The following is a 24,746-nucleotide window of genomic DNA, read 5'->3' as shown; positions in this document are numbered from 1 at the left end:
ATTGAGGTTAAGTGACTTGCCCAGGGTCACACAGCTAGGAAGTGTTAAGTATCTGAGACTAGATTTGAACTCAGGTCTTCCTGAAATGTAGAACTTCTCTTTTTATCTCTTGTTGATAGGCTTTGTCAGTAATATATATATATATATATATATATATATATATATATATATATAAATACAAACATACATATCTATCTATATATACATATACATATACATATATATATATATATATATATATATATATATACGTATACACACACACACACACACACACACATATATATAAATGCTGATGATTTGTATAGGTTTATTTTATATCCTGCAACTTTGCTAAAGCTGTGAATTGTTTCCAGTAGATTTTGGATGATTTTCTAAAATTCTCTAAGTATATCATCATGTCATCTGCAAAGAGTGATAATTTTATTTCCTCACTGCCTATTCTAATTCCTTTAATTTCTTTTTCTTTTCTTATTGCTAAAGACAATATTTATAATACAGTGTTGAATAATAGTAATGATAATGGGCATCCTTGTTTGACCTCTGATCTTATTGGGAATGTGAATTTCTGTGCTTCATTACAAATAATGATTGCTCTTAGTTTTAGATAAATACTGCTTATTATTTTAAGAAAAGCTCCCTTTCTATGCTCTCTGTATTTTTAATAGGAATAGGTGTGTTACATTTTGTCAAAAGCTTTTTTGCATCTATTGAGATTATCATATTATTTCTTTTGGTTTTGTTATTGATTTGTAGTCATAGTCTTCCTGATATTGAAGCAGTCCTGCATTCCTGGTATGAATCAGACTTGGTCATAATGTATTATCCTACTGATAAGTTGCTGTAATTTTTTCGGTAATATTTTATTTAAAATTTTTGCATCAATATTCATTAGGGAGATTGTCCATAGTTTTCTTTCTGTGTTTTGTCTCTTCCTGGTATAGGTACTAGCATCAAATTTGTGTCATAGAAGGAATTTGGCAGTACTTCTGCTTTACCTATTTTTCCAAATGGTTTATATAGTATTGGATTTAATTTTTCTTTAAATGTTTGGTAGAATTCACTTGTGAATTCATCTGACCCTGGAGATTTTTTCTAAAGGAGTTCATTAATGGTTTACGCAATTTCTTTTTCTAAAATGGGACAATTTAAATGATTTATTTTCTCTTCTGTTAATCTGGGCAATTTATAGTTCTGTAAATATTCATCCATTTGGGTTAGATTGTCAGACTTGCTGCCATAAAGTTGGGCAAAATAGCTCCTAATTATTTCTTTAATTTTTTTGTCATTGCTGGTAAGTCTACCCTTTTCATTTCTGTTGCTGATGATTTGGTTTTTTTCTTTTCCTTTTTTTTCTAATCAAATTAGCCAAAACTTTATCTATTTAGTTGGTTTTTTCATAAAATCAATTCTTAGTTTTATTTATTAGTTCAATACCTTAGTTTTTCTTAGTTTCTATTTTATTAATCTCTCCTTGGAGTTTCAAAATTTCTAATTTGATATTTTATTGGAGTTTTAAAAATTTGCCTTTTTTAAAAAAGCTTTTTTAGTTGCAGGCCCAATTCAGTGATTTCCTCTTTGTCCATGTTATTCATGCAATTATTTAGAGATATAAAAATTTCCCTAAGAACTGATTTGGCTGCATCCTATAGGTTTTGGTATATTGTGTCATTATTGTTATTCTCTTGAATAAAATATGGGATTGTTCCTGTAATTTGTTGTTTGGCCTACTCATTTTTTAGAATCAGATAATTTAATTTCTGATTGGTTTTTAATCTATCTTTCTCTGTCCCTTTGTTGAATATAATTTTTATTGCATTGTGTTCTGAAAAGGAAGCATTTACTATTTCTTGTCTTTCTGCTTTTGATTGTGAAGTTTTTATGCCCTAAAACATGGTCTAATTTTGTGTAGGTAACATTTACTGCCAAGAAAAAGGTGTATATCTTTCTGTTCCTATTCAATTTTCTGCAGAGTTCTATTATATCTAGGCTTTCTAGGATTCTATTAACCAACCCAGTTTCTTTTATATTTTATGGTTACATTTGTCTGACTCTGAGAGGGGAATGTTGAGGTCCAGCACCATTATAGTTTTGATGTACATTTGTTCCTGTAACTGGCTTAAATCTTCTCTGGTGCATACATATTTAATATCTTTACTACTTCATTGTTTATGGTACCCTTTATCAAGATATACTTTCCTTCCTTATCTCTTTTAATAAGATTTACTTTTACTTTTGCTTTATCTGAAATCAGAATTGCTACCCCTGTTGTTTTTTTTTTAAACTTTAGCTGAAGCATAATAAATTCTCTTCCCATCCTTTACCTTTTACTCTGTGTGTGTGTTTCTATGCCAAGTGTCTTTCTTGTAAACAACATATTGTAGGATTCTGTTTTTTAATCCACTATCCTGTTTACTTCTGGGTTTTTGGGAGAGGTCATTCCATTCACATTCATAGTTATGATTACCAACTCTGTATTTCCCTACATTTTATTTTCTCCCCTGTATATATTTTTGTTCTCTCTTTCCCTTGTGTTTTTTAACCACCCCACCCACTACTTTATCTTCTATTATTCCTTCCCCCCTTCTCTTATCTTTCTGCCCTCCTTTTCTATCTTGTCCCTCTCTTTACTTTCCTCTTTCTCCTCTTCTTTATAGGTTTAGATAAATTTGTACATCCAACTGAATGATTAATTTATTCTTTCTTAGAGCCAAAACTGATGAGAGCAGCCTTCAGACAATGCTCACCCCCTCCTTTCTTTCCCTCAATTGTAATAGATCTTTCATTTCCTTTCTCATTTTTTTCCTACCTCTCTTATTTTCCTTTTAAAGTCTTTTATAAGCACTTCTAAGAAGCCTCTTTGGGTTTGAGATCAATTCATATCACTGTTTGAGATGTCTTCTGTGGATATTTTGTCCTCATCTTAGTTGATGTTTTGGTCCTGTTACCATAGTAACTTTCTATGGTCAAGGTTCTTTTCTGTTTCTTATTCATTTTCTTTCCTTTTCTTTTTTTTTTTTCTGCTTTTATGGTTGAGCTCTGTTCCTTGGGCAAAGGGGAGCATTATCCTCAGCTTCCTGAGCTGCTCTGAGCCTTGGCTTTGAGCATAGGAGCCCCACTGTTTACAGGGGGTACCTTTGCTTGCTTTTTTCAGGAAACAGTTTCCCAGAGTTTGCCTTCTGAGCTGGGACTAGAATCTGGCCCACTGATTTGCTTTTCTACTGAGCTAACACTTAGGGTCTTAGTTACAAATTTTCTGTGATTAAGATCTTCTCACAAGCTTTCCCAGAGTCTGTCTAAGCTGAATTAAACACCCTTTTCCCTTCAGTGAGACTTGACTTTCTTGAAGTTTTTTCAGTCTATCTTGACTGGGAGAGTGATTTCATTCTATCAGACTCTGTTCAGAGGGCTTGGTTTCATGTCATTTTGGGGGAAATTCCACAACTATCTTTTCTAAAAGATATTTTATCCCCTCCATTACATGTAAGACAATTTTTAACATTCAGCTTTAAGAAATTTTGAATTAAGAAATCTTCATTCTTCTATTCTCACCTATTCTCTCCCTGAGATGGTAAACAATTTTATATAGAATTCAAGAGTCCTCAAACTATGGCCCCCCGGGCCAGATGTGGCAGCTGAGGATGATTATCCCCCTCACCCAGGGCTATGAGGTTTCTGCATTTAAAGGCCCACAAAACAGTTTTTGTTTTTACTATAGTCCTGCACTCCAACAGTCTGAGGGACAGTGAACTGGCCCCCTATTTAAAAACTTTGAGGACCCCTGATAGATGATATTTTTCAATCATGCAAGATGTATTACTATATTAGTCATGTTGTAAAAGAAGACACAAACTCAAAGGTAAATGCCATGAACAAATGCAGAAAGTGAAAGATAATATGTTTTAATCTATTTTCAGATTCCATCAGTTTTTTTTTTTCTCTGAAGGGGGATAACATTTTTCATGTTTTTTTCTAATTGTCTGTGATAATTATATTGCTAAAAATAGTTATGTCATTCAGTTGACCATACAATATTGCTGTTACTGTATACAGTGTTCTGATTCTGTTCACTTTACTTTGCATCAGTTTTTCTATGGTTTTTCTAAAATCAGCCTGCTTATTACTTCTTATATTACAATAATATTCTACTACCATATCTTTTAAAAATTATTCTCTGAAAGAAGATGAAGAACATCATAGTTAAGTTTAATTTATATAATAAGAAAAAAATTAACTTCTCTGTATAATGTTTTTGATTTGTGATAAAAGATGTAACAGGAACTAAATTATTTATTCTGATCTGGAAAGAACTGTATAATAATTAAACTCTCTATCTCTGTCTCTCTCTCTCGTAAATATACACACATATTGCATTAAGCAAGGCAAATCGGGTGCAGCAAACAAATAGCAGTTATGTTTGTTTTCCTCTTTTAGGGACTGATAAATAACTTATAATCAACTTGGAAAACCTACTCTAAAATATCATGGTTATAGAATTCAACAGTTAGTTTGAATATCTATCTTTTAATCTGTTTCTTTGGTTTATTTCCCATTTCTCAGTATATCATGTGTCTTGTACCTTTAAATAATGCAGATTATTACTAGAAAAATGATTCATGTTTCTTTAGGAAGTTTTTAATAGAGCCTTACAACCATTACAAAAAATCAATACTCCATAAATATAATTAATCATTATTATTGTTATTGCTAATAACAAAATATATTTTGTGATTATATATGATACCACGTGATGTTTTCTCTTCTCTGTCCTGAGTTTTCAATGTCTATGCCAGTAAGGCAAAAATCTCTGAAAGTTTATACTAAACTGGAATGGCTTTGAATATTCACTTGATAGTAGTTTGTATGACTGTTGGTCACGGACTAGGTTTAACTTAACTGTTGTTAAATTTGGAGAGGCTCTGCACAGTCTAAAATAACTGGTTACAGGATTATATACATATTTTTAGTCTTAGCAACTTTTCAAGACCTCTTTTAAATTAAAGAGGGGTATGGATTTAATCTCAATTAAATATCATATCCTTGGTCCAAAATCACTGGTTTATCAATGAATGGGAATCATAAATTTATTTTTCTTTATCTATTAATTTTTAATTAATATTATTTAGTTTTCACTTTTTGTATGCCACTATATTATGATTAAAAAGGTTTTATGCAGTATTCTATAAAGCCCTCTTACTTCAGCTTGATACACAAATCCTGAAATGAAGGTGTAAGACATAATATTAGTATATGTGATGATTAAAAAATTGGTTCATTCAGATTATTTGTATGAATATTTTATGTTTTGGAAAGGTGTATATTTCCACATGCAATGTTATATGAAACAGTACAATATTGAGTTGCTAGAATCAATTACTAGATTAATAAATGACGTTTGAAATTAATGGTTCTCTTTCAGAAAAAAGCAGCAGACCATCCCAAAAGAACTCCTTCTATATGGTTAGCAATGTACAAGGCCTTTGGGAGACCAATCCTACTGAGTAGCACATTCCGCTATCTGGCTGACTTATTGGGCTTTGCTGGACCTCTTTGTATTTCTGGAATAGTTCAGCGTGTAAATGACACTACAAATTCCACATATTCAGCAACTAGAGTAAGTTCATGGTGCATTATTGTAACATTTTTCTTTGTTATTTTCTCTTTTGCATTTTCTAAAATGTTTGCAGAGAATTTAATGCTTGTGAAAGAAGAGGTATTAACATTGGTAAGGAAAAAAATACCCTTTAGGACCTTCTAAATGGTTTAGGCAGTAATTTTTCTTGGTTTAGAAATATACAAAAGCCTACACCCTTGATTTTAGCTTAAATATTGGATTGGTTAATAAAAAGAATTTGTAAAATATTTAAAACTCCATAATAGGTATAATACAGTATGGCCTATCCATACTGTCTTGTGGGCCAAGCTTCAGAATGAAGAGGCTGAGAAAAAATGCTAAGGACAATAAAAAAGGGTATTTTTGGTTCTCCTTATTGAATAGGAGAATTCAAAAAGGAAGAGGACTGATGTTCAGAGTAGTGCATGTATGTATGTGTGTTATAGTAAGAGAAATGGAGAGAATGCAAAACTGTTCAACTCCTATTTTACTTCTGTTTTTTCTTACAAAGGCAATAATTTTTCGATTGGAAAGGACAAATTAAAAATAGATAATAGAGTTGGTTAACTATTGGACATACTAAGAAAGTGCCTACTTAGTTTTGATGAATTCATCAGTGAACTATGTCCTGAAGAACTGACAAAACTAATGCATGTGATAACTGTAGTATTAGTAGTCTTCAAAATATCCTAGATATTGGGAGTTCACCATGGTTGGAGAAAGGTGAATCTTTCCTTCATTCTATATTTTAAAAAAAGCAAGGGAGATCGGTTGGTTTGACTTCAATTCCTGGCATAATTCTAGAGCATATAATTGACAAAAAAGTTATAGATTATGAAAAACCAAAATTTCTTTGTAAAAAATTTGTCAAGTGAGATGATCGATCACCTTGTTTCATTTTATGACAGGGTTACAAGACTGCCATAGAAATAGTTTCCCAGATATTAGCAAAATATATGACAGTGTACCTTATGTTATTCTAGTAGAAAAGATAGTGAGAAATGGGTTATATGATGCTACAACTTAGAAGTAGGACTTAGTTGAATGGTTGAACTCAAACATTCTTTGGAATAAAGTATTTAATAGAATGTGCTGGGCATCTCTATTGAGTTATGTGTTTAATGTTTTTAAGTGACTGGGACAAAGGTGTAGATGACATGATCATCAAATTTATTAAAAAAAACATAAATTGTATTTGTCCCCACTTGTTTCAGTCATGTTTGTTATCCCATTTGAATGTTTTCTTGGTAAAGATAATAGACCGGTTTTTTCATTTCCTTCTCCAGGAAGGAGGAATGAGGAAACTCAAGCAAACAAGAGTTTAAGTGACTTGCCCAAGTTCACACAGCTAGTTAATGTCTAAGCCAGATTTGAACTTAGGTCTTCTTGACCAGGCTCAGGATTCTGTCCACTGTGCCAGCTAAAATCAGAAGGGATAGACAAAACACTAAATGAGACTTTGTATCAAAAAAAAAAAAATCTCAACAGGACAAGAATCCCTTGGGAGGTAATGGGTTCTTACTTCCTCCATTCTCATCCTGATAGCAAATAATGAATACGGGCTGTTTATCTGTTCAAATATATGGTTTTTTGGACCCTTTGAACACTGAAATTACATGATTTTATTAATCAAAAATAATTTCAGGCTTGCAAATTTTGATGTTTGGCTGTGTGATGGTGCCATTAATAGAAATGGATTGTCATGTTGTATATCAACATTAGGAATTGTTTTTGATACTTTAGTAATTGAGTCAACTCTTATAGTCATCAATCATACTTGATTTTTAAAGCAAATATTACTTTGTGATTATTAGTTTAAATCAGGTTTATAAGCTTTTTATAAATTAGATTTTCAAAAATCATTATTTCCTCTGGTCTTGAGTATATTTTTCCTTTTTTACTACTATATTACCCTCAAACTGATTTATTTCATTGATCTAAATATAACCTATAATAATATATTTTCATCATATATGCTCATCAGCAGAAAGGGTGCTATGTGTCTGAAATCCCAGTTATTGGGAAGACTTACTAGAGACCTCTTAACTTCAGCAAGCTGTGCTTACCTGGTGTCTGCAAGAAATTTGGCAACAAGATAGTGAGCTTTAGGGAAGGGGGAGCCACCATATTTCTAAAGGAAAGGCAAACTGGAAATGGAATAGTTTAAAGATCTTGTGCTGGTCACTTATGAAATGAGTTCCATGAGTACTCTAGCAGAGTACTAGCAGAGACAAGATGGAGAAAAATACAGTCTTTAAACACACTCACAAATGTATACACACACACACACACACACACACACACACACACACACACACCTCTTTGCTATGATAATTGATAAGGGTTTTCAGTCATCTTAATTGAACCACCACACTCCTGACTACTAAAATTTGAGACCTCAAAGGACATATAGTTCAGACCATCCCTATCCCATATCTATCTTAATAGTCAATCTAAATCATCATGTGCTTCACTTGTCACTATTGGTGAAAAATTCAAAATAATTGGTGGAAAAAAATATACATTTCATTGTATAGTGCTTTAAGATTTGAGAGAAAAAAAGATTCACAAGCAACTGAAATTCATCTTCTTATATTCATTAAGCTTTTTTGATTTAACTCTCTGTGTAGCTGACATTTTTTTTCACAGCTGCTATTATTTTTGTAGCAAGTTTTATAATTTCAATTGGTCAATCAATTGATCAAATATTATATTATATTATATTCACAGTATATATATATATATATATATATATATATATATATATATATATATATATACTGTGAGATTAAGGGAGATTAAGTTTAAATCAGAATTCGGACATATGCTAGTTTTGTTTCCCTATACAAGTTACTGAAATTCTTAGTGCTCTAAGCATCTCTGAGACATTAAACTCTAGATCCTGTTGATGTCAGCAGAGAGAATTCCTCACTAAGAACTACCTACATAGATGAAAGCATGAGCCTAGATTTTTTCTTAAAGCATTTATTAACATGCCTAATACGTTCAAGGCAATGTGATTACAAAAACAAAATGACGAACAGTCTCTAGCCTCAAATATCTCCCATTTTATTAGGAAATTCAATCTACAAGTAATTTTGTTTCTATTAAATTGTATTTATATTATTATATATTAAATTATATTTATATGAAATTTTATACAAGTAATTTAATAAAATTTGATGAAAGAGAGAACACTATGACTAGGGTCATCAGGGAAGGCTTCCTCTGGCACTTGAATGTGTTGAAGAAAGTTGAGAAGAGGCTAAGAGATAGAGGGGATGAAGGGACTACATTTTAGGTATGTGTAAAAGGTATGTGTAGCTTCATGAGACTATGTCAAGGTCAAAAAAATAGCAAATAGGCCAACTGAGATTATAGAGTATGAAGTAGAGGATAATGAAATAAGTTTGAAAAGATCAATTGTAGTCACACTATGAGAGTTCTTAAAGGACTTTATATTGAAGTTTTTTTTTTTTTTTTCTAGAGGTAATAAGGAATAAAAGAAGGTTATTAAGACAAAAAGTGAAATGGTCAGACATGGGTTTGGGGAAGATATTTTGGCAGTCACGTGGAGAATATGAAACACTTGTATTTATGAGATCATTGTGTAATTTTAAACAAATGTTTAAAATAAATTTAAAGGATCTTAATTGAGAGCTGGAAAGTACCATTAGTGGCCTCTGGAAGTGAAGCATAATTTATGATTACTTTTTTGATTACATATCTTGCATGTTTTTTAAATCCTCTAAATAATTTTATGGTTGTCACACCAGGTACATTAGCTTTTCTATTTTTTTCTTTTTTTATGGCAAGTCTTCAGGTTCACTTACCTCAAAGGAATTTCTTGAAAATGCTTATGTGTTAGCTGTTCTTCTGTTCCTGGCCTTGATTCTACAAAGAACATTTTTACAGGCCTCCTACTATGTCACTATAGAAACTGGCATTAATCTTCGTGGAGCTTTGCTGGTAAATATGTTCTTTAATATATTCATGTCTTCAAAATATATCCAATTATAAAATTCTTGATTTTATATGATCTTTTTTCCCTTTAAATTAGATAGTTTATATCTTCTTCCAAGGGATTTATATATACTTCCAAGGAAATGTGATGAAGATAAATAATAGAAATATTTGTTGTTTTGTATTCTCTATCACAATCCATTTTGTGCCAAGAAATTATGATTTTGGGTATTTGGAGATGTTATATATCATCCCATAATGTATATTAAGATCATTATTATAGGAATTCTATTTCATAGAAATCATATAGAAAAAAAATGAATAAAGCATGGCTTTTTCAGTCCAAATAGCAAGCTTAAAAAAAGATTTTTGAATCCTGTACATCTCTTGATCTTAGCCTCCCCATTTAAGAATGAACTAATCTTTATTAAGACTATAATTTTATTGTGTCATTTCTTTCTTATAGGCTATGATATACAATAAGATCCTGAGGCTTTCTACATCTAATTTATCCATGGGTGAGATGACTCTGGGACAAATCAATAACTTGGTCGCCATAGAAACTAATCAGCTCATGTGGTTCTTGTTCCTGTGTCCTAATCTATGGGCCATGCCTGTTCAGGTAGAGCATCAAAGTAAGGTTTTAAAAAAGAAGTGGAAAGTCAGTTATCTTAATAAGAGCTTTGAAGGAAGTTGTTAAAAGAAACTCTTAGCTTTAGTATTAGTTTTCCATACTGAAAGAGGCAACTGTGGAGGGTGAAAGATGAAATGACTGAGGAAAAAAAGATTCTATTTTCTGAACATATTGATTTATTAAGCAATTCATGGCAATTTCCCAACAAACTGTCAGCAGACAGTCTCAGCTTAGACCTGGACCCCAAATAAAGAGAAAATTCAGACTTTTATATATTAAAAACAATTAAGTAAGATCAATTAATTAAAAAGAAACAATACAACATTAGGTAATCTGATTTCTAGTTGGAGAAAAGATTAGGGACTTTCCAAATTGGGAAGGGAAAACCAAACAGGTGCAATTCCCTTAAATCAGAAAAGATGTTTCCCATTCTCTCTATATCTATAAACAAAGAAACATGGAAAAAATAATTAACTGATCACCATGAGGTCAGCTATCATTGAAAATATATTAGTTGTCTAAGATGTTTAATTATAGGAAAATTAGGATTAGACTCTGTTTCTGGTGAACATAATCTAAACTCTTGGTAATGGGTCACTCAGAAGCTGGTAGAGGTGGTCCAGCTTCCTAACTACTCAAGCTGGTTTCAAACAATAAAATAAGATTTTCTATTAATTTCCACAATTGAATAAAGTTTTCTCATAGGACAGAAATTGGACATAACTGAATAGAAAGAGAATTGAATTAGCTCCAGAACTGAGTCAGTGTAGTTCACTTAATTCCCATAATAAACTACTTGCTGTCATAATCCCCTTAATTCCCTCAGAACAGAAATATAATCTTAAGTATGTAAGCCTTCCTTTGTCTTAGTCCAATGCCTCATTTTGGCTTGGGCAAGACATAGGACTACTGAAAATTGTGACAATGGAGAAAAACTGTGATAGGTCTTAAATAGAAATAATGCTTAAAGAATAATCCTAGTGACTGTGTGTCTGCATTCTGAAGAATCACTCAGTTAAGTTTGAAAAAAAAATCTCACTAAGTTGTAATGAATTTTTGGCAAAATCATTTCTTAAAGACCATCTTTCAAATCAGGAATTGAAATGTGTGTTAGTGGCTACAATGAAATGGATTCTTGAAATGTTGAAGTAGGAAATATTTAAGAAAATCTTGCTTTTTTATAAGATATTAGATCTAAAAATAACACTGAGTTGAAAGTACCAGGATTTTTTGTCTTGCCTCTGTCAACTAGGTAAATGGGTAAATCACTCATTTTGTAAAAATGTGTAAAATGAGGAATTTGGGCCAATTGATCTCTAAGGTCATTTTCAACCCTTTCTGTGGATTCCCCAAAACCATGGTAACTAGATAATGGAGTATAATATTTGTGTTGTAAAATATTTTTCACATAAAAATATTCAATATTTATTATTATTATTATAATTTCATCATCATGGGTATTCCCTTTGATAATATGTATTGAAACTCTTTTACAACTTTATAAGTAGTTTTTGGGAATTTTTGTGACCAAAAGAACTTCATTGTCCAGAAGCCATCTGCTGATAAAACTTCAAAAATTAATTAGGTTGGTCCTCAGTATATATACATATGTAGATATATACATATACATGCATATATGTATACATACATATGTATATGTATACACTTATATATATCTTTTTACAATTACTTGTTTTTACAAATGTTTATAATCTATTTCTCCTACTAAAGAAACAAAAAAGAAAACTTTTATTGTAAACATGTATAGTACAGGTAAACAAATTCTCATATTAGATACACTTTCAAATGTATGTTTCTTTTTGTATTTTGTATTTACTACCTCTCAGGCAGAAGAGGAATCGCACATTTTATCTTTAGTTTTTTCTTTTTAGGGTTTATTATTGAAGTGACCAGCATTCAAATCTCTTTTAGATTTTTTTCCCCTTAGGATGTTGTTGTCATTTTATAAATTGTTATAATTCTATTCACTTCATTCTGTATCTTTCCATATCTTATTTGCAATAGATCAAGTTGAAACTATTAAAATAACTGCTTTCTTATTTTTAGCTTTTTAAAAAACTTATGCCTATTTTAACTTTTGTTCTATGTCATATATATATGCAACATCATGCAGGTCAATATGGTTAGAACATGAATTGTGTAGGGAGGTACAGAGTGGAATGATAATCTGGAACAAGTTTTCCTTGGTTGTCATCTTTCTCTGCTTAAAAAAAAAAAACAAATGTTTAGTGGCTAAAGAGATTTGAAACCTATGTGTCAAAGTTTGTTGTCCCCTAGAATAATTTTCAAGAACCCAGAGCACCTCCTATTTTATAAAGGCATTGGAGCAATGTTTTTGTGGAGCCACCTTTAATTATTGCCATGAAAGCCTTTTCATACTTCTCCTTCATTATATATACTATATATGTACATATAATATTAGTAATATATAATAACAACATTCAGATGTTTAATTTTATGAGATTGAGTATTTGATAAATATTCAGGCATTGGAGATAGGGAATTAAATTTAGTGGTTGTGAGGGGGCAGCTAGGTGATGCAGTGGAAGAGCACTAGCCCTGAAGTTAGGAGGACCTGAGTTCAACTCTGGTCTCAGACACTTAACACTTCCTAGCTGTATGACCCTGAAGTCACTTAACCCCAATTGCCTCAGAAAAAAAAAAAATAAAATAAATTAGTGGTTGTGGGGTTGGAAGGAAGAAGGTCATAGACTTAAAATGATTGGTTGAGTGCCTAGAAATATTCTCAGTTAAGTCTAAGGGCAAGTAGGCAGTATTTCTCAATATAATTTCTCAAATTATATATTGGGTTTCCCAGAGGAATGAATGTTAAGCATTACTGAGACTATTATTTTAGAACCCAAGCATTTGTTAATAGATGTTGCCAAATATTGGCTAAACTGACTTCTTCCCCTTTTGTTACGTATTGTTCATCACTTATATTCTGGTCCTACCAGCTTTTAATGTCTAATATGATTCAGATAAAAAGAATACTTGTGAGGACCTTCAGTCTTTCAGTGGGTGACAGCATCTTCAAGGAAAAAAATGCAAATTCAATATTTCCAACACTTCAGACATTGCTATAGGTCAAGACAGGAAATCGAGCATTCTTAACAGCTTTGTGAGGTAAAATTGTATGGAATAGAAAAATGATAGATTGTCAAGTGAAGAATGAATTCTTTCATGTACATTTCCCTAGATAAATCATAATAATCTGAACTGTTGAAAAGGGAGTTGATTTCCTAATACCTGATTCTTTTTGTTTACTTATTATATAGTTAAAGAGTATTAAGTTTTCCATTAAAAACAATTCCCATAAGAGTTTTCCTTCTGTTTCTTCATCTTTACATGTGTTTTTCTCCTTAGATCATAATGGGAGTGATTCTGCTCTATAACTTACTTGGATTAAGTGCGTTGGTCGGTGCAGCTGTCATAGTGTTGCTTGCGCCAATTCAGTACTTCATAGCTACAAAGTTGGCAGAGGCTCAGAAGAGCACTCTGGTAAGTTCCATCATTTGGCTCCTTTCTTAGGAAAATCTCGTGCTGTTATTTATTTTCAAATATAGGAAATTGATACATATCACTTGGGATATCTTGGAAGGATATTGCTCATGTATTTAATCTTGATTCTTAAATTTTTGTGTTATCAAGACAGAAAACATGAATTTCTCATGTTATAAAGATCATTTGAAAAAAGAATTAGAAATCCAGGACTTGAAACTCGTAGGTTCCCAAACCCCACATGAACAGATTTTGATATTATTAATTACTCTGAAATTAGAAGGCTTTGAACCCCATTCTAAAATAGAATGCCCAGTGAATTAAAATTAGTGTAATATACTTATAGCTTTTTGATGAATGGAATAAAACAATCAAAGGACAAGAAAAGGGTCAGTTTTGATGCTTCTGAAAAGTAAATTTCCCAAGAGTAGCATCATAACATGTGATGAGGTAGGAACTTAAGAGAAAGATTTCAGTGGCAGTTATTTTTGTTAAATATGCTCCTGGTCAGCTTAGCAAGGAATGAAAAAAAATTCTTGACCTTCTTTAACTCTACTGGAAACATTTCTTATTTGAGTATGAATTGGCCCATTTTGAAAGAATATTTGAGAATTATGAAATGGTTGACAACACATTTAGAAATAAAGTTTAAATATGAGCAAGTGATCTCTATTAATCTGTAACATTTAACATGATTTTTGCTGCTAAAAGAACTGTTTCTTGTGATCAATTTTTTGACTAGTCTGTTGCATGCATATCTTATACTTCCTGTACTTTATACCATGCATCTCTGTGACTCCTGATAGAAGTATCATATGATTAAATTATGTCTTCAAAACATAGATAGACAACTTCTTGCATGAAGGTGGGACCTTAGAATAGTTTTATGATATTTGAGGTACTCAATCCACTCAAAACATTACAAGTCCCTTTCAATATCAGCCAGAGAACACATTTTTTCTAAGCAAAAACATTTCATAATTTACTACAGAAATAAAAATAGCAACATAACATGGCTTTGGTAAATCTATAACATACTTTGCCCATAATACTCATCTATTAGTGGGAAATGTGGACACACAAAGGGTCACATGTCTAAGGAATGTGTGTGGCCATGGCTCTAGTGTGGAAGGGCAATTCATGCTTCTGATTGTTCAGGGCCACTAATGCCTTTTTAAAAATATCATCATATTGCTTGCTATACTCTAACTTCTAGATGAGCCAGCCATTATCTCTTCCTATATGGTGTCCTGGTGTCTCTGTCTAATCTTATTTCCTTTCCTACTTGTCTAGGAGTCTTCTACTCCTTTCCTCATGTCCCCAAGGAATATGTTACAAAGTTGATTTGAGGACATTTTTCTTACTTCTTGCCCATGGCATGTTTTGTTTTCCCTTAATCTAAAAATTTCTATTTATGGCTCTAAATAAAAGGAAAATCAAGTGCCTCGGTAGGATAGAACAAATGCACTTTTTTGTGACCTTATATCTTCTAGTAGTCTTCTTATATTAGTGTTAGTGTTTCATCAAAGAATCAAGACAGAAATTTTTTGAGGTATAGAATTTTTTAGAAATCATGTCATCTACCACATGGTTTTACAGATAAAGAAACTAACATGCAGAAATAAAGAATGTCTATCCCCAGGTCACACAGTTGATTGATAGATAGGGCCAGCCAGAATAGCATCTAAGTCTTTTATTTCTCAGTCCAGAATTCTAATATACATCACTATCTTTCATTTAAACTATTTTCACATTTTCTTGTTTCATTATTTTGCAGGATTATTCTACTGAAAGGTTGAAGAAAACAAATGAGATACTAAAAGGCATCAAACTTTTAAAGCTGTATGCTTGGGAACATATATTTTGCAAAAGCGTAGAGGAAACAAGAATGAAGGAACTTACCAGTCTCAAAACCTTTGCACTTTACACATCACTTTCTAGTAAGTTCATAAGATTAAAAGTTGGTCAAGATATGAGAGATGATCTCCTCTATCTCCCTCAATTTACAGCTGAAGAAATTTTGAGTTCCAGGAGGGTGAAGTGATTACTTAAGGTTACCTAGGTATTAAATAGCAAAGTTTGGAATCGAATATGGATCTGTTTGACTTAGGTCTCCATCAATTATCTCTTTATTTCTTGTACTCAGAATAGGGTTAACAATAACTGAAAATTGTTTGTATATTACTTCCATGTGTATTCTTTTTTTTTATTTTGCAAAGAATATAAACTACCAAGTCTTTTTTTACTTTTTCTCACTTTATTATGTTGTCTTTAAAAAATTTTTGTTTTCCAATTGGAAGAAACTTATCCCAATCACTTCTTAGCCACTTTTCCTATACTGTAGTACTCTGCAAGTTCAGAAAATGCCTATTCTTAATTTAAGCCAAACAAATCTGAAACAAAATTATACCTTAGATAAAGGAGCTAGATAAAGAAAAAAATTACCAATATCATTTAATGCCAGTGCTATTATAATTTTAGCCAAGTACTACTAGTCATCTACTACAATTGTACTTGAGGACAGATGTAAAGAGTGTATTATAAGAGGACCTATAAAACTGCACAAGGGAGGGTCAAATATAGAAGATGCAATTTTTTTTCAAATTGTTTTTCTTCTACATTTTGAATCATGTTCTATCTACACCAGTATCCTTGAAACTGAACAATCAATTGTTACTCTATATTTAAGTGCCTTACTGATAGTCAAAGACTCCTATTAGATTATTATCTTTTCTCAGCTAGAGGAGCTAGCCTACATTCCTGGTAGCTGAGATGATAGATATCTGGGAGAAAGGGCAAAGTTTCTTTGCTTTATTCCATAAAAGAATTTCCAACTCTCCATTGCCAAGCAGCCTTGTGTAGAATTTATATATAGAGTATTTCATTACTCAATGAGTGAATCAAAAGAAAGACAAAGCTATATCTTTTTATTAAGTTTGAGATAACTTTAGGTTTATTCCAATGGGAAAATTTTTAATTTGAACTTGAAAGAATAGAAAGTAATTTATAGGAATGAATTAAAGGAAAAAGAAATATTAAAATTAATATAGTAGTAGCCATGATAATGCTCAAAGAATAAAAGAGTTGAATTTAATATGTGGCCCCTGCCTAAAACATGTCCCCATGATAATTGAGTCACTTTGACATTGCTATCAGATGTTAGACCTCTATTAGTAGTAGTTTGGGTTAAGTGAATACTGATTCATTTCAGGAATTCAACATATTTCTTTGACTCTGCTATCTAGGAGTTAAAAAAAAGATTGTTCATTGACAGTTTTAAATGTCACAAATTAAGTTACAAATGAGGTATGATGAAGACAGCAGCATAATGACATAAAAATACAATTTAGGAAACTTAAATTCTAGTTCCAGATCTTTGACTATTTGTGTAACTCATCATCTCTGAATCTTTCTGTCTAAGGCTTCAGTGTCATTATTATGGAAAATAGTCATATTACATTATTATCTTAGATGTTTTTAAAAATACAATTTTCAAAAAGTATAACTGGTATCACTGTCAGTAGTTGAGGACAAAATATGAAATGCATCTTCCTCCTATTTTTAATTTTAAATAATGCATTTCTCATAGGCAAACAGTAAGCATGTGAACAATTTTCTAGGCTACTAGAAGTGTTGTATGAACAACTGCTTTCATTATGTGAAAAGTATCTCAATAAAAAAGAACAAAAACAACAACAACAAAAAAATACAAAACAAAATTACAAATGATGTGAAAACCTTGCCCCTAGTTTGTACAACATATTTTATCTTCTTGTCAAACTCGTCATTTTTGTTATTTGAAACTAATAAAAGATACTTCCTTTCCATGAGAACAGAAAATAGTCCAGGTTATGTAATATTATATATAGTGTGTCATATAGTTCTTAAATATGCATAGCTGTTTAGTTCACCTTCCTTTTGCATTTTACTAACAAAAGATTATTTATTTCCTGAACTCTTGCTATTTACAATGCTTTAAATATTATCTTATATATTATTTATTTATAATTTTGCAATTGGAGGAGAATAATATCCTATTATAGTACCCATGTGGGAGTTTGGCTGATTGTGGATAGGAAGCACCAATTAGGGAAAGTTTGGTGGAATGATATTTAGCTTTGCTCCTTGTGTCTTTAGCGAACCCTTAAAATAATAATAAATTATTAATTTAACTTAAAAAATAACAATTCAAAGATTCTAATATATACACATATATTTTATTTTCTCCCACAGTTTTTATGAATGCAGCGATCCCCATAGCAGCGGTTCTTGCAGTAAGCAAACTTTTTTTTTATTTTAGAAAATATATAATAAATAAATGCCAGTATTTGTAGAAATGACTCGGGAAGGAGCGAGTAGCTGGCAATGTGCCTATATCAACCCTATTGTCTCTTTCCCTTCTTGCTTAAAAAGCTATATTTTATCAGTTCTGAAACCATCTGATTGTTAATATAATTTTGATTGTTACATTGTATTTCAAGTGAAAAGTAAAAGTGAACAACTTATTTATAGAAATGGAAGTAGCTCTACTATATTTTGCATATTAGCCTGTTGGCATTCTCAATGATGAGACCATACTTAAGAGAAACATCAAAATACATATTCTTGTTTCCCTGGATGGTTACACTTAAAATTACAAAATTCAATTCAGTAAACATTTGTAAAGCTCCTATTTGTTTAAATGAGATGATTTGGCTGAATTTATTTTGTTCTTTTTTCTTTTCTAATTTTAGCATTATTAGATAATATATGAAAAAATTTAGACTATTTTGATATGTGACTAATTTCTTGTTGTTGAATTTTGGGGGGCAATTCCTAATAAAATCTTTGTAATTCTGTAGACTTTTGTGACTCATGCTTATACAAGTAAAAAACTATTAAAACCAGCAGAGGCCTTCGCTTCCTTGTCACTCTTTCATATCCTGGTCACACCTCTTTTCCTGCTTTCCACAGTGGTCAGATTTGCAGTCAAAGCCATTATCAGGTATGTCATTTCTTGAAAACTTCAAGATTATGTTTTTCTTGATTCTTTAGAAATATTATATGTGTCTTAGTCTATGAAAACTATTCACTTAACTTATGGTCTCTTTGAACGCAGAATGATATTTAAATATGAAGAATGATTTTAAGTATAGATATTCTGTTTTATATTTGGGAATAATTCTTGAATTTTTTGCAATTTTGTAGTTGTATGTGTCTCAAAGACATATAATTCCTCTTTATCTCCCCTTCCTACTTTTACCTACTCTCACATAATGGAATCAATTAATTAGCATTTATGAAATACTATTGCCAAAGTAATCTAAAATAATTTTATGAATTTTTATAAGAATTTTATGCTAGTAGTTGTGCATTTGCATGAATGTATCCAGAATACATCAGAACCATCTTTTCCAAGCGTGTGAAGACTTTCCTTGGCAAAATGGACAGATGAAAACAGTTTGTTTCAACAACCTGGAGGGCAGCTCAAATAAGCACTTTGGAGTGCTTAGAACTTATTCAGAAATCAAAGATATTAAGGTCATCCAATGCATCTGGGGGCTATCACCAGTTATCTTGACTTTTGTCTTGCCTCTGGTTTCTAGAAAAGAGAGTTAAGGGTGATGCCTTTGTGTAATTCTGCTTCACTTAAATCCAATTCATGAGTGAGGCAAGATAGCATCCTGTGATGTCATTATTCCTCTTTGAGAAAGAATCAATGACAATCATCAATTAAAGAAAATAAAAATGTTCTGGCAGTCTTTTGATCTCTGCCCTGAAGAAGTTTACATTCTTTTAGAAGGAGAAAGCAGGTTCACAGATAAATCAATATAAGGTATGTTGAGGTATATGTGAGGACGGGAACTGACAACTGTGATAATCAGGAATTTGAAGGAGGGGACATTTGAGTTGAGCCTCAAAGGGATTTGGAGATTCCAAGTAGCAAAAGTGAAGAGAGAAATCATCCCAGGCGGAGCAAGTGACCTGCATAAAGGTGTAAAGTCAGAAATGAAATGTTGCATACAGGAAATAGCAAATTGGCCAGTTTGATAACACATAATATGTATGAGAGAATAATATGTAATCCACCCAGAAAGATAGTCTGAAGCTAGATGATGAAAGGTTTGAAATTCCAAACAGTTTGTACTTATCTTAATGGCAATGGGGAGTTATTGAACCTTCTTGACCAAAGACATAATGTGAGTATACCTAAACTTTAGGAATAGCTGGCTAATTTTTTGAGGAATATGAAAGGTTTGTTCTTACTCATTGTAATTATAAAAATATGTTCTAAGGTTTTTTAAAACTATGTTCTAGTGTCTATATAATATCTAAAGAGCATACACTGATTTTCTAGTGTAACATTTGTGTGCACATGGGTTGTTTCATTATATTGATGTGGATGATATGAATAGATATGATCTGAGGTCTGGCCCACTTTTGCAGAGGAGGATATCTAAGAGCCTTGTCTGCATTGCCAACATGCTAGATGGGAGAAAAGCTAGATGTGATCCAGGAATGCCTTCCAGATAGATGATGCTCTGTGAATATCAAGCTACAATTATACTTATAGCTTCTTCCCTTCTTCCCTTCTCCAATATTTTTAATCTAACGGCTTTTAGGAACAAAAAGCACTTCTTTGGTTGCTTTTAAGGGGAAAGAATAATCCTTAGTTTACTTAGCTCCTTCTTACCAAACACTGGTTACATCAAAGACTATCACAGATAATATATGGAGTAAATCCCAACGCAAAACAGCGCATAGAAATAAGAGAAGTTACACAGAAAAGACTATAACCAAAGATTATATATACATGAATGTACTCTTCAGCTGCAAGTAACATAAGATCTCTGCTCAAACAAGGACACAAAAATTTAACCCAGAGGAAATCTTTTCTCTGCCAGCCTCTAAAGTTTCAAATGAGTACAGGAACATGATGAAGCTAGCTTCCCATGAATATCTGACATTCCAGCATTTTCCTCTCTCTGTCATTTCTCTATAGCATCCTTTGTCCATCTATCCAGATCTTCTGGAAGCAACTAAGCCTCTTTTGCTGATGCTCAGCATTATGGTCATCATTCTCTCTGTCAATCAAGGCTCAAGAATTTCCCTCCATACACAACCTTCAACAAAGGACCATCCCTCTCTGATTTGGTGACTAAATTTCACACTGGAATTATCTGAAATTAGAATTTTAGGTGATCTGTTTTGTAGTATGTCTTTAGGCAAAGCAGTAATAGCTTTCAGCAAAATTAACCTAAAGTTCTATTTGTATTTTTTTTTATTTAAAAGAGCCTTCAAAGATGATCAAGTTGAACCTCCTCCTTTAATACATAAACTGAGACTCAACTAGGTAAAGCAGATTATTTAAGGTTTCTAGAATCTCTGTTATAACAGAACTAGTACTTAAAATTTTTTTCTCCTGACTTTCTATATGGGTGCTCATTCACCTACTCTAATGGAAGTTGCTCTGTATGAAACAATTAAATGATTAAAGATATAAAATTAGCACAATTAATTTCTCAGTAATATGATGTTAACCATGATAGGATATTATCTTTAGAGATAATATAGTGCAAAACCCTAATAGATAAAGAAACTGAAGTTTACAAAGGCAAAGTGATTTAACTGAAATTATACAGGCAGTAAGTAACTGAAGGAAGTTTGAATTTAGATCTTTTGACTCTGGGTCTAGTTGTGTTTTTCTGCCCTTTAGGTTAAATTTAGAACTCAGGCCTTGCAAACCCTTCATATATTGATTTTCCCTATTCATTATTATCTTCTTTCACTCTTGTTCAGTCATTCAGTCCTATCCAATTAACTTTTCACGATCTTACTTTGGGGTTCTCTTGACAAAGATACTGAAGTAGCTTGCCAATTCTTTCCTAAGGTCCTTTAACAGATGAGGAAACTGAGGTAAAATAGGATTAAGTTATTTTTCTCAGGGAAACACAATTAGTAACTGAGGCTGGATTTGAACTCAGATCTATTCCAGGCCCATTGCTCTATCCACCATGCCCCCCAGCTGCCCTTTTACTCTATCTTCTGAAAAAAAATGTAGATTTCTTACTGATTTTTACAGCAAAACTTGAAAATTAGGTCTTATTCTAGCAAGGAATTATTTCAAACAATAAAATTAGTAACTTATAGAGCATCTATTATTTTGGTCTTTTTTCATTTTCTTCATTAAAATTGGTTCCTTTAACAGTTATATTTTAAATTCAAAATATTATCCTCTGTTTAGCAACAGAGATAGAAAAAATGATAACATAAAAACTCTGATTTCAGCCAGATTGCATATATTAAGAGAAAAGGATAACAGAATTGAATAAGCTATCTTTTATATTTGGGAATCTCTAAACCCTCTGCAAACAATTCTAATTTAGCAGGTACTGAAAAATGAGAACATTAATTTAACAGTGATCTACTGTATTTCATTTCCTCAGTGGAGTGAAAAGGTACTTGCCAGCTTGATAAAGATCAGTCTGGTTTAAGGGCTCTGCTCCAGACACCTCAAATCTTCCACAGAATAAGATGTCTGCTTATGTTAGTTCATAGACTTAGGCAAGCCAACCCAACTTTCACTGTGTGTTCATTCTGGGAACCCAAACTAGAGACACCCTAAAAATTGATGCATTTTGCCAAATTGGCCAGAATCAGTCTGCATTTTCAACTGTGCTTAGGGGACCTATGAGCAATCTTGATGCCAGTTGGCCTATCGCAATTTGGACAGTATCATTATAATCAGGGAAACTAGTCAACTGATTTCATAGTGTCCTATATAGGATTAGAGAAACAGCAATATTTGATTTTAAAACTTGTTTGACTAGCTTATATAAGTGATCCCTATTGAAAAAATATTCAAGGTGTGGAGGATATTCTCCATACTTTGGTTAAATCCACTATTTTACTAGAAAATTTTACATAATGGTGGATGTTGGGAAAAGTTTTTTATAAAAGGGTCATCCTAAAAAATGAAAGTTCTCATCATTGTGCTCTTTATAAAATCCAATAATTATCTGAGACAGTTATCTAACAATTTAAATTATAACCCCAACTTTGTGAAACCCTTGAACTTTGAACTTTCTGAATATTTTAGAGCAAAGTAGATTTGTCCATAAAAATTGAGACAAGGCAAAATCCCCTCCATTATATAAACTCTGAAGCAGATTCACCAGTGCTTTCAGAACTGTGTCCTCACTGACCAGTCTTCTGGTACATTTTAAAATAATCTTGAATTAGATATCTTTTCTTTCATCATGAAACATGCTAAAGATATTCAAATATTTTCAGTCTTTTACTTATCATCATGAAAGACGCTGAAGATATTCAAAGATTTTTAATTTCCAAATGGATTTTGTAGCAGTCCATTAAATCATGCTCAGCAAAAAGCATTTGGGTTCTGCGGAGTCACACACCTGGTATCATGCACTTGTTCCTTAAGGCAGTCATGCTGTGTAAATACTTTGTTCTCTGAGGTTCTCAGAGAATCAATAGCTTTTTTTCCTCTGACTTTATCTCTTTTCATGGGATGGTACCCATTTATTGTCAAGGAGTTTGTGGATTTGTCAGTCAGAAATAAGCTCTGAGATTCTAAATACTGGTGAACTCTAATTTCTTTCTGATCTTATTCTGTGAAAGCAAGTTATGATTACATAGAAGCAAACAAGCATACTTATTGTTGTACGCATAGAATTGATAGACAGATAGTAAATCAAAAAAAGGGAACAATGAACAACAAAATGATAAAACATCTACCAAGTACTTGGGAACCCGACTCTTTCAAAGGTAGGAGATTCCTCTAAACATAGATAGGATTGGTGAACCCAGGACATTGGAAGTGTACAATTTGTATTCTTCCTTAAGCATACAGAATATAAATAAGATATTTCTGCAAGAGTGAGTTTTATTTATTCTTTTTTGTAAACAAGCCACAAAAATCAGATACAAATACAGAAACTCTGGCTTCTTGGTCTTTTAATTTGAGACTAAGAACAAGGAAATGAGATCTGGAATCTAAGTAGGCTCAGAAGAAGATAGGTATTTTTGTTCTGGAATGACCTGTCACTTATAAGAAACATTAAGTTTCTCTGAATGTATAAGTTCATTGCCAGGAGAGTAGGATAGGCAGACTCAGTATATAGCTTCACCAAGCAGAAGCCATCCTTGCCTTCTCTGACCTAAATACAGTACCTTTTTATCACAAATGGCTTACATCACTTTCTGTCTCCTGTCCACTTTTGTTTCCAGCCCAAGTTCACTGTCATTCCTTTAGTGGAAAAAAGAAACTATACATTTCAGTTATTTTTTTCAAAAAAAAATTTGGGAAAAATTACTTTTTGTTGCTTTGTTCTCACATATCTCCTAAAGAAGTGTTTGGCCCTTCTTTGGTTGTTGACATCAATCAGATGTTACTGTTATCCATGACAGAATATTTATATTTCAACCTATTCCTTTTATAGTCAATAACAATAACAATAATAATATCTAGTGCTTTAAGATTCATAAAGTATTTTATTTTTATTTTATCAAAGAAACAGAATAAGAAAAACAGAAAAGGAAAACAAAAGAAAACAAGCAAAACAAAAAGGAACATTGTCATGTGGTAACAGAAGTTCAGGAGGATTCAAGATATATAAAAAATAAATTGCCAATTCTAGAAAGGATATATAATAGTAGAAGAAATTATATTCACGAGTGTCCATCTTTTCTGTACCTCCTTGTAGGTTGTTCTTTCATTCTTGACTGCAAACTTTTTAAATTTTATTTCCCCCCCCCATCCTCCCTCATCCCCTCCAAGCAGGCTATAGTTAAGCAAGAATATATTTATATATCTATCTATATAAAGATAAATAGATATATACATATACACACATACAGACACACACATACCTCTTCCTTTCTCCCCTATATGCTTTTGCTAACTCTGCTAACACTTTGCTGTATTTCTGCTCCTTAACTTGCCTTGTATTATTTAATCTTCTCTCACCCATGGATCCCTTCCTTGTCTTCTCCCATCCTTTGCCTCCCCCT

General features: G+C 32.0%; 1 protein-coding gene across 2 annotated transcripts in view; it reads left to right on the top strand.

Annotated features, from left to right (window-relative positions):
• The window catches only part of ABCC9 (ATP binding cassette subfamily C member 9), a 184,178-nt gene that overhangs the window by 39,505 nt on the left and 119,927 nt on the right, over positions 1 to 24,746 (top strand). For both annotated transcript variants that reach the window (XM_023504489.2, XM_023504488.2), the window contains exons 7-13: positions 5,420 to 5,614; positions 9,431 to 9,583; positions 10,044 to 10,199; positions 13,599 to 13,733; positions 15,511 to 15,673; positions 17,967 to 18,007; positions 18,575 to 18,717. In XM_023504489.2, coding sequence (XP_023360257.1) covers positions 5,420 to 5,614; positions 9,431 to 9,583; positions 10,044 to 10,199; positions 13,599 to 13,733; positions 15,511 to 15,673; positions 17,967 to 18,007; positions 18,575 to 18,717 — 986 coding nt within the window. The remainder of the gene's footprint in view (positions 1 to 5,419; positions 5,615 to 9,430; positions 9,584 to 10,043; positions 10,200 to 13,598; positions 13,734 to 15,510; positions 15,674 to 17,966; positions 18,008 to 18,574; positions 18,718 to 24,746) is intronic.

Source organism: Sarcophilus harrisii, chromosome 5 (genome assembly GCF_902635505.1).
Source record: "Sarcophilus harrisii chromosome 5, mSarHar1.11, whole genome shotgun sequence".
Taxonomy (NCBI): domain Eukaryota; kingdom Metazoa; phylum Chordata; class Mammalia; order Dasyuromorphia; family Dasyuridae; genus Sarcophilus; species Sarcophilus harrisii.
Note: the sequence above shows the minus strand (reverse complement) of the source record. Positions and strands in the feature narration are given on the sequence as shown.